At 43.3% G+C, this 10845-nt stretch overlaps 1 protein-coding gene across 2 annotated transcripts; it reads left to right on the plus strand.

Moving 5' to 3' along the window:
- Positions 1-2747: 2747 nt before the first annotated feature.
- mlf2 (myeloid leukemia factor 2) lies at positions 2748-7202 on the plus strand. 2 transcript variants are annotated; one of them, XM_084158788.1, is made up of 8 exons: positions 2748-3426; positions 4369-4480; positions 4828-4863; positions 4996-5049; positions 5302-5430; positions 5571-5730; positions 5902-6116; positions 6739-7202. In XM_084158788.1, exons 1-7 carry the CDS (start codon positions 3383-3385, stop codon positions 6111-6113), a joined length of 747 nt encoding a protein of 248 aa, XP_084014914.1. In that variant the 5' UTR covers positions 2748-3382; the 3' UTR covers positions 6114-6116; positions 6739-7202. The 2 variants fall into 2 exon arrangements, with proteins under 2 accessions (XP_084014914.1, XP_084014913.1); XM_084158787.1 differs by having other exon boundaries at positions 2759-3426; positions 5902-6109.
- The last annotated feature ends 3643 nt before the right edge of the window (positions 7203-10845 follow it).

A 10845-nucleotide genomic window follows, 5' to 3' on the forward strand; every position in this document is an offset into this window, starting at 1 on the left:
TTAACAACAAGACACACGATCTAAAAGTAAAATAATGGAATTATATAAATATTAGGACAAGCAATCTCGGAGTGGCATTGACTAGAATACAGTATATACATATGAAATGAGTAAAACAGTATGTAAACATTATTAAAGTGACCAGTGATTCCATGTCTATGTACATAGGGCAGCAGCCTCTAAATTGCAGGATTGAGTGACTGGGTGGTAGCCGGCATCTAGCCAGTAGTATGTATGACAGTGACTTGTAAACATAATATCAACAACAAATAAATCAACTTCATAAACGTGACTTAATCCAACGGGTAGAATGGACTGGAGTGAAAACTGAACAACACGAGGATAGTGGAAATGGAAATGCATCTACAATCCTAATTCAACCACTGACCAAATCCTCAGAAAGTACTATACCTGCACCACAGAGCATCTTGACTGGCTGCATCACTGCTTGGTATGGCAGATTTGATTTGATTTGATTTGAACAGCACAACCCTAGATCGCATGGCGCTACAGGGGATGGTGCGGACAGCCCAGTACATCACTGGGGCCGAGCTTCCTGCCATACAGGACCTCTATATCAGGTGGTGTGAAAGGAAGGCCCGGGCAATCGTTAGACTCAAGCCATAGACTTTTCTCTCTGCTTCCGCACGGCAATCGGTACCAGTGCATCACGTCTGACACCAACAGGCTCCTGACCAGCTTCTATCTCCAAGCCATAAGACTGCTAAATAGCTAACAGAATGGCTACACGGACTATCTGAGTTGACCCTTGTATTTTTTATTTATTTTTTGCACAGTCCTATGCACAGTCACAGTATTCTACAAACTCACTGACACTCCAACACACATAACATGCACACACATTTATACTGACTTTACACAGTCTTGATGCCTAGTCACAGTGTATTTGGAAAGTATTCAGACCCCTTCACTTTTTCCACATTTTGTTACGTTACAACCTTATTCTAAATTTGATTAAATAAATAAAAATCCTACACACTACCTCATTGACAAAGCGAAAACCGGTTTAGAGACATTTTTGCAAATGTATAAAAAAATAAAAAAACATAAGCCTTATTTACATAAGTATTCAGACCCTTTGCTATGAGACTCAAAATTGAGCTCAGGTGCATCCTGTTTCCATTGATCATCTTTGATATGTTTCTACAACTTTTTTGGAGTCCACCTGTGGTAAATTCAGTTGATTGGACATGATTTGGAAAGGCACACACCTGTCTATATAAGGTCCCACAGTTGACAGTGCATGTCAGAGCAAAAACTAAGCCATGAGGTCGAAGGAATTGTCTGTAGAGCTCTAAGACAGGATTGTGTCGAGGCACAGATGTGGGGAACGGTACCAAAACATTTCTGCAGCATTGAAGATCTCCAAGAACACAGTGGACTTCATCATTCTTAAATGGAAGAAGTTTGGAACCACCAAGACTCTTCCTAGAGCTGGCTGCCCGGCCAAACTGAGCAATCGGGGCGAAGGGCCTTGGGCAGGGAGGTGACCAAGAACCCGATGGTCACTCTGACAGAGCTCCAGAATTCCTATGTGGAGATGGGAGAACCTTCCAGAAGGACAACCATCTCTACATCACTCCACCAATCAGGCCTTTATGGTAGAGTGGCACATGACAGCCTGCTTGGAGTTTGCCAAAAGGCACGTAAAGGACTGTCAGACCATGAGAAACAAGATTCTCTGGTCTGATGAAACCAAGATTTAACTCTTTGGCCTGAATGCCAAGCGTCACGTCTGGAGGAAACCTGGCACCATCCCTACGGTGAAGCATGGGGGTGGCAGCATCATGCTGTGGGGATGTTTTTCAGCGGCAGAGACTGGGAGACTAGTCAGGATTGAGGGAAAAATGAACGGAGCAAAGTACAGAGATCCTTGATGAAAACCTGCTCCAGAGCGCTCCGGACCTCAGACTGGGGCGAAGGTTCACCTTCCAACAGGACAATGACCCAAAGCACACAGCCAAGACAACACAGGAGTGGCTTCAGGACAAGTCTCTGAATGTCCTTGAGTGACCCAGCCAGAGCCTGGACTGGGGGGGGGACTATTTAATCCATTTTAGAATACGGCTGTAACGTAACAATGTGGAAAAAGTCAAGAGGTCTGAATACTTTCTGAATGCACAAGAAAGCTTCTTACTTTCTTGTGTTCTTCTTATTTGTATGTGTTTTTGTTCTAGCTTATGTTATTTGTAGTGCTATATTGATGACTGAATTGTTGGGTTTGGAGATTGCAAGAAGGCATTTCACTGTACTTGTGCACGTGACATTAAGTTGAAACTTCAAAAACATGTTTGACAGTTGCCACAACTTTTGAGCATGCATGCAACAGTAGTTTGATCCTCAAAAGCAAGGCCTGTAGAGCGCAATGTTCTCACATTTCTGTAACTTTTGGCAATATTTTGATTCCTAAAGTTGTTTTTGAGCCTTGTTTTAAAATGTTATGTTTTTACAGTCAGATCAAGACTATGCTTTAGAAAAAAAAGATAGTTGATGATGATTTGAAGCTCTAGATCACTTATGTCAACCAGTGACATAATGACACCCCTGTCACCTGCTCTTTTTAGTGACATTCAATACAAATACAATAAAATAAAAAAATCTAAATAGATGCCAAAGAAGTGACATTCGTTGACAGATATTACACATTAGCAAGGGCAAGGCATGTTGCCCTTCTTGCATTCTATCCTCATTGTCGACTAGGCTGCGTCATTTCCGGATGTTGCCTCCCCCCTTTTTTTTTTATTGACATTTCGCTTAATTCTAGCTTGCGGGCTACTGGCGTTTTGCAGGGTCATTTGTTTTTTATTCGGTGACATTTAGCGTCACGGCTTCTGAACGGATAGGTGCATGTTTTGCACAAAAGAGAGGCGTTTGTAACGGTCAGGTTGTTGAAAAATTGTGGAGACAACATCTTTCTTCCTTTGGATTCCTGACGTTTTGGCTTCCTTTGTCAGCTTGACTTCCGTTTTCATGTGCAATCAACAGTGGAAAAATAGCTAGCTAGCTATCTCTTGCTAGGAAAAACCTAGCCAATGTTTTAAGTTGTACTTAGGCGTGAGCAATATAAGACTTTCTATCGGCAAATAAGTCTGCTTTAAGGGGCTCATTTCTAACGTTGATTTGTAAGCTAGTTTTCAGGCTAGTTTCCTAACACGAATGCTAGGTGGCTAGCTAGCTTGCTAACAATACTGCTGCACATTTCTCACTATTGTCCGTCGGTACGCAGTGCTAGAGAAGTGTCGAAATATCTGAATGAGAGGTCGAACATTTACTGTCCTCTTACATTATTTTTTGTACTGAGGCCCGAAGAAACGACGTTTTTAGCTAGCCCCAGCTAGCTTAATTAGCAAACCAAAACACCATGTTTCGATATTTAAATGACGTGGATGACAACCCTTACATGATGTGAGTATCGTATTGTCTTTTATCCAAGCGAACTGCATGTCTTGGTTTTATACTCACTTTAATGATTCAAGTTATTGTCGTTGTTTGTTCTGAGATTTAAAGGCCTAATCTCCTGCCACCATGTGTAGCCAGGCAGCCAGAATATATTAGGTAACTACATACATCATATAGCTAAATAAATAATATGCATGCCTGTCTCTCTTGGCTAAGAGTTGAGGAGAGACTGACTGCATCACTTCTTTTTATAAGAAACATGAATGTGTTGAAAATTCCAAATTGTTTGCATAGTCAACTTAAACACAGCTCTGACACACACACTTACCCCACCAGACATGCCACCAGGGATCTTTTCACAGTCCCCAAATTCAAGAAAGCATACAGTATTATATAGAGCCATTATTGCATGGAACTCCGTTCCATCTCATATTGCTCAAATAAACAGCAAACCTGGTTTCAAAAAACAGATAAAGCAACACCTCACGGCACAACGCCTCTCCCCTATTTGACCTAGATAGTTTGTGTGTATGTATTGATATGTAGGCTACGTGTGCCTTTAAAAAAAAAAAAGTATTTAGTTCTGTCCTTGAGCTGTTCTTGTCTATTAATGTAATGTATTATGTCATGTTTTGTGTGGACCCCAGGAAGAATAGCTGCTGCTTTTGCATCAGCTAATGGGGATCCGAAAATACCAATTACCAAACTATATCACGGCTTGGATCATGGTTATGTCTAGCTTATTATTTTTTACATAAGTACATGTGTTTACCCCTTATATTCTCATTTTATGATGAGTAATCATGGTCAAAAATACACCTGGAAACCAGTGGATTTCTCACCTGAGTTTTCACGATAATGTCAGCAACCCCTTTCCTTATTCACTACTGTGTGTGTGTGTGTTTTCATGGTCTGTACCCTCAGTGAGAAGTTGTTTCTGTTTTATAGGGATCCATTCGCAGCCCACAGGCAACAGATGAGGAGTCTGTTTGGGTCGTTTGGCTACGAACCTTTCCCCCTCAGCCCGCAGATTCAGCCTCCCCGTGCACCCCACCTTCAGGTGTGTGTGCATGTGAGAGAGAGAGAGCGAGTCAGTCACTATTCTGTGTGTATCTCTAGTAAGTGTGTGATGTTGGGGTCAATTCCATTTCAAATTCAGGAAGTACACTACAATTCAAATGTTCTTCAATGAGTAAACATTAGAATTTGAATTGGAGTTAGGTTTACTTTTTGAATTGAATGGAATTAAAATGGAATTGACCCAACCCTGGTAGGTATAAAACACACCATAGCTATTTCCCCTTTGATTATATATAGTGTAGACTAATTTTATAGTACTTCATGCCACACTGCGTTGTTACTGCATATTTGTTGGCTGCTGTTAAATAACCTCCTACTGCTTTTCAGGCTGGAGCCCTGCAGCCGTTTGGAATGATGGGAATGGTGAGTCCTTGTCCCTGCGTGTCAAGATGTTCTCTCTGCTTCTTAGCACCCAAGGCCCTGTTCCAATATGTTTAAAACTAATTCTCAATTTCAGAATCAGATAACTGACTTCCTCATGTGTTCCTTCCCCAGGGAGGAGGCTTCATGGACATGTTTGGGATGATGGGAGGAATGATGGAGAACATGGTGAGTATGTCCAGAAAGACTCCTGGTATTCCCTCACCTTGCTGCTTTCCCAGATCCAGATCAAACCTGTGCCTGGGCTTAAAAACACCCTCAATGGAGATTCTCTGCATCCACAAAAAAAAACATTTTATAGTTAATGTTTTGTGACCCAGCAACAACTCAGCCTAAAGCAAAGACCCAACAGGAGTTCACAGTGGTTGAAACTTAACACATCTTGTCTAGCTGGATTATGTTTATCTTCTTTCCCTTTAGGACAGAATGTCGGGTTCGCCAAACTGTCAGACGTTCTCTTCCTCCACAGTCATCTCTTACTCCTCCTCAGACATGGGAGCCCCTAAAGTCTACCAGCAGACCAGCGAACTAAGGACTGCACCTGGAGGGGTAAGAGAGAGTGGGCCAAATTGCATCTACTGCTGTGATTGCATGTACATTTTTCATTAGGGGTTTACAACCCCAGTCCTCCAGAGCTACTGTCCTCTACTACCAGCTCCCTGCTGAACACTACTTCCTCCTCCCCTCAGATTCGCGAGACGCGCCAATCAATGCGTGACAGCGAGAGCGGCTTGGAGCGCCTGGCCATCGGCCACCACATCTGGGACCGCGGTCACGTGATGGAACGCTCCCGAAACCGCCACACGGGCGACCGCGAAGAACGGCAGGACTTCATCAACCTGGAGGAGAGTAAGTCATGGAGCTACCTGTGCTACTCACTACGGTTCCTTTGGGGAAAAAATGCACATGGAGGCTTAGTGGCTGTATTTACAACTGTTTGTTTCCATTGCTAGACTTGCCTGGTTAGAGGTACGTCTGGCCAGGTTTCTGACCCCCCCCCCTCCCCTGTCCCTCTCTCAGGTGAGGCTGCTGCCTTCAATGAAGAGTGGAGGAGCACGGCCGGAAGGTACCCTCCCCCAAACGCGCGGGGGATAGACTACGGCCGGGACAGGAGGGCAGGGGGGCAACAGCTGGCCCTCGCCGCCCCACCCAGCTCCTCGTCTCCGCCCACCCCTCGCCACGAGTCCCCCAGACACCCCCCACCTGCAACTCGCCCCCGCTACGACTGGTGAGAGGTAGGAGGAGCATGACCTGTGTGTGCATGTCTGTCTTTGTGTGTGTTTTGTAAAAGTGTGTGTACGGTGGACAGCACAGTCCCAAATCAATTCCTGTACCCTTTGTTGATCTAAAAGTAGTGGATAGGCATCAACTTGATATATGGTCTTTGCTTATGGCAATCCCGATCCAGTCCTTTCAAATAATCCACTAGGGGAGTCAATAAAGTCCAGGGAACAGATGAGATCAGTCTGGAACTGATCCTGTCCCAGTTGTTAGCCTGTCTGGGGTCAATGGGTGTATCTCAATAGTATACAGTGGTTTATGTTACACCACTCCTCCATCTGCTCTGACTTTAAACAACTGGACAGGCAAAAGCTCATTCCCAGTAAGAATCCTCCATACATGCTTTTTGTGGTCCTCTGTAGCTCAGCTGGTAGAGCACGGCGCTTGTAACGCCAAGGTAGTGGGTTCGATCCCCGGGACCACCCATACACAAAAAAATGTATGCACGCATGACTGTAAGTCGCTTTGGATAAAAGCGTCTGCTAAATGGCTTATTATTACATAGCCAGTGTTTTCAGATCAGTGGAGGAGACGAGTGACAAGAAGCCACTGATGTCATGTGTTCTCTCCTGCCAGGGGTCAGGGGTGAAAGGTGAGCAAAAGGATGGAGAGGAGACCGAGGGGGATCTGCCTGATGCTGTGAAGGGAGAAGAGGGTCACGACTGACCGTCAAGATGTTTGATATGATGGGACTGTCTATATAAAAACTATACATTTAACACACACACACACACACATCAGAACCCAACACACTCAATACCTGTAATTATGGTTCAACCTCTGCTGTTACCGTTCACATACACATGCACACACATGATTACTCACACTCAAGTTGTATATAGAGCCACCCTCCAACTTTACATGCGTTAATTGCCCACCTCACTATATAAATATATATACATTGCCACACTACATACTACACACGTGCTGTACAGTCCATATATGTTTGTGTAGACACTAGTGTGTCTGTGAATTGAATTGTATACTGTTGACTAAACTAATTAATGAAAACAAACATTAAACATTGTTAGATAATTGCACACTGTGTTGTGGTTTGTCATGGAATAGTGAGTGGATGGGTTATGTTTTTAGAACAGGTTTTGACCTGGCGAAGACTGATATTACTAAAGGTGGTATTGGAGCAGTGGAGTTTGCTGCTGTTTTTCTAGCTTTATACAGTCTCTTGTCTGAAATTCCATTTCGAGGTAGGAAGTAAACTGACATTCCAATACACATTTTCGTTGTTGAAAAGCCATGGGAATTGGAATTTCAGTTTACTTCCTGAATTGGTAGAATTGAAGTGGAGTTGATCCCAACCCTGGTGCATATGAAAATGTTACTTTGTTGTATTTTTCTTTTGCTGTTGAATCTGTTCATTATTCAGCATGCCTTTCCATCCGGACAGTTTGTTTCTATTATAAATGCCACAGTAAATCGTATTAGTCTTATGGCACAGTCCATCCCTTCATACATACTCGCATCCCCACACACTCACTCTCTTGCGTGTGTAAACTCGTGCTCTCACTACCTAGTGTCAGAATAGCTGCAGATGGTCATATGACATCCAGATGGAACGCACCAGAGAAGAAGCCAATCAAAATCTTCCCTGCCCTCCGCCCATTCCTTTGGCACATTCCCTCTGGATATCTACCCCCCCCCCCTCTCTTCCATAATTGTCACCTCCATCCCTGAGGTCCTGTATCCCGCTGCCTTGTGTGATTTATTGTTTGTTCTCCATCTTTCATCTCTGTATCCTGTTAAGTGACATCACTAGATAGCTGGCCCTGGTCCTCTATTTCCTGCCTTCATTCACATACAGTGCCTTGCAAAATTATTCAGACCTCTTGGATTGCTTCACATTTTATTGTTACAAAGTGGGTTTAAAATTGATTGATTTAATTGTCTTTTTTTGTCAATCTACTCAAAATACTCTGTAATGTCAAAGTGGAAGATTTTTTTTTTTTTTTTTTTAAGATGAATAAAGATGTGATAACTAAAATATGTTCGTTGCGTAAGTATTCAACCCATTTGTTTAGGCAACTGTAAATTAGTTCAGGAGTAACATTTTGCTTAATAAATCACATAAGTTACAAGGACTCACTGTGTGAAATAATAGGGGTTGACATGATTTTTTAATGACTAACCCTTCCTCTGTCCCCCATGCATACAACAACTGTAAGGTCCCTCAGTCAAATATTGAATTACAAGCACAGATTCAACTACAAAGACCAGGGATCTTTTTGAAAGCCTCAAAGAAGGGTAGGGATTGGTTGATGGGTAACAATAACAAATCAGACATTAAATATCTCTTTAAGCATAGTCAAGTTAATAATTATGCTGTGGATTATGTATTAAACCACCCAGACACATCAAAGATAGTCATCCTTCTGAACTGAGCTGCAGGACAGGAATGAAACTGCTCAGGGATGTTACCATGAGGCCATTGGTGATTTTAAAACAGTTCAATAGATGTGATGGGAGAAAACTGAGGATGGATCAACAACATTGTAGTGACTCCACAATAATTACTTTAAATGACAGAGTGAAAAGAAGAATACAAATATACAGAATGAAAATATTCCTAAACATCCAAATTACATTTTAGCAGACGCTCTTATCCAGAGCGACTTATAGTTAGTGAGTGCATGCATTTTCATACTGGCCCCCTGTAGGAATCGAACCCACAACCTTGGCGTTGCAAGCGCCATGCTCTACCAACTGAGCTACACGGGGCCTACATATTGTACGCAACAAGGCACTAAAGTAATACACTTTTTGGCCTAAATGCAGAGCCAACACAACACATCACTGAGTAACTGCCTCCTTATTTTCAAGCATGGTGGTGGCTGCATCATGGTATGGGTATGCTTGACATCGGCAAATACTGTGGAGTTTTTCAGGATAAAAAGAAACAGGATGGAGCTAAGCACAGGCAAAATCCTAGAGGAAAACTTGCTTTAGTCTGCTTTACACCAGACACTGAGAGAGGAATTCACCTTTCAGCAGGACAATAACCTACAACACAAGGCCAAATCTACACTGGAGTTGCTTACCAATAAGACAGTGAATGTTTCTGAGTGGCCAAGTTACAGTTTTGACTTAAATATGCATGAAAATGTATGGCAAAACTTGAAAATTGCTGTCTAGCCATGACCCCCAACATCTTGACAGAGCTTGAAGAATTATGAAAAGAATAATAGGCTAATATTGCACAATCCAGGTGTGCAAAGCTCTTAGACTTACCCAAGAAGGCTCACAGCTATAATCACTGCCAAATGTGTTTCTTTTGCAAGGCACTGTATCTATTTCATATGGCCATCTATCCTGGACTACAGGGAGTTCAATGTCTCCCCTCCTATACTGTGCATGCTAAGGCTAATCCAAATACAAGCTACAGTTTGGTCACTACAGTCTATTCAAGGCCAATCCACATATCTATACAAAGCTGATAGCCATACTAACAGATTTCTGCAGCCTGCAGCATGTCTTGGAAGATGAATGCTAATGCTAACTAAGTGAATGCATCCTCCAGTATGTTCTTGCTAGCAGATACACACAGCAAGCTAAGCCCATGCATCCCACAGTATGTCCCAGCATGCACTCCTGCCAACCCTGCCGTCTGTTTCTGCCTGTTCTCTGTGTATGTGAGCTTATCAGGGCTTACATCACTGCTGACTAGTACTCATGACATCTGCGGAAAATATTGTTCCAGCAAATGTATGCATAAATGAATGTGTAATTTTTGTGTTTGCCAATATACTGAGCATCAGTGCCTAGGGCTGTAGCTGTGTTGCTGTGGTGCAGTGTGTTGACTGTGTCATAACGGGATGGGACAGGGGGTTTGTGGGGGATTGTGTTTTGTATCACATGCCAAAAACATAACACACACAACCCCTCTTTTTCGGTGCCTACTGCTGCTATGCTGAATCCTTCTCTCCTCTCCTCTTTTTGTCTCCTTGATCCAGTCTCACTCCCTCCCCTTTCCTCTGCATCTTCCAATAACTTGCGCGTTCCCCCTCCCCCGTCTGTCGCACGTTCTCACCCCCCTCCCCTTTCCTACCTCCTCCCTGCGCCCCTTCTCTCTCATTCGCTCACATTCTCTCACTTTCCCTACCAGGCTTCACACAGACTGCAGGTAATGGAAAACAAGATACATTTATTCCTTCCTTCCTCTCCATCCTTCTCAGTCTCTTCTCCTCTGTCTCTCTGCTCTCTTCATTTCATCCCTCCACCGGCCCATATCCTCTGATTAGTCCTTGCCTACACAGCACAGGTACCATTCTAAATTGCATCAGCTTATGTGTGTGAACTCACTGACCGTGTGTGTGTGTGTGTCAAGGAATGACGGGGCATTGTGTGTGTGTCCTACTAGTCCATGGTTCGGTGTTGAATGTGTTTGATAGTTGGCCTGTCAATTGCGGTGTGGTGTGTGTCGCTGTATATGCTTAGAGTGCATCTGTTTCACAACATTTACTTCCTGACTATGCGTCAGTGTGTGCCAGTTGGGTGTGTGTGTGTGTGTGTGTGTGTGAGAGAGAGAGAGAGAGAGAAAGAGAGAGAGAGAGAGAGAGAGAGAGAGAGAGAGAGAGAGAGAGAGAGAGAGAGAGAGAGAGAGAGAGAGAGAGAGAGAGAGAGTAAAAGTCTTCTCTATATTGTCTATTTAAGCCTGTCCTCATGTTTATG

This window comes from Coregonus lavaretus, assembly GCF_964263955.1.
Source record: "Coregonus lavaretus genome assembly, chromosome: 3".
Classification (NCBI taxonomy): Eukaryota; Metazoa; Chordata; class Actinopteri; order Salmoniformes; family Salmonidae; genus Coregonus; species Coregonus lavaretus.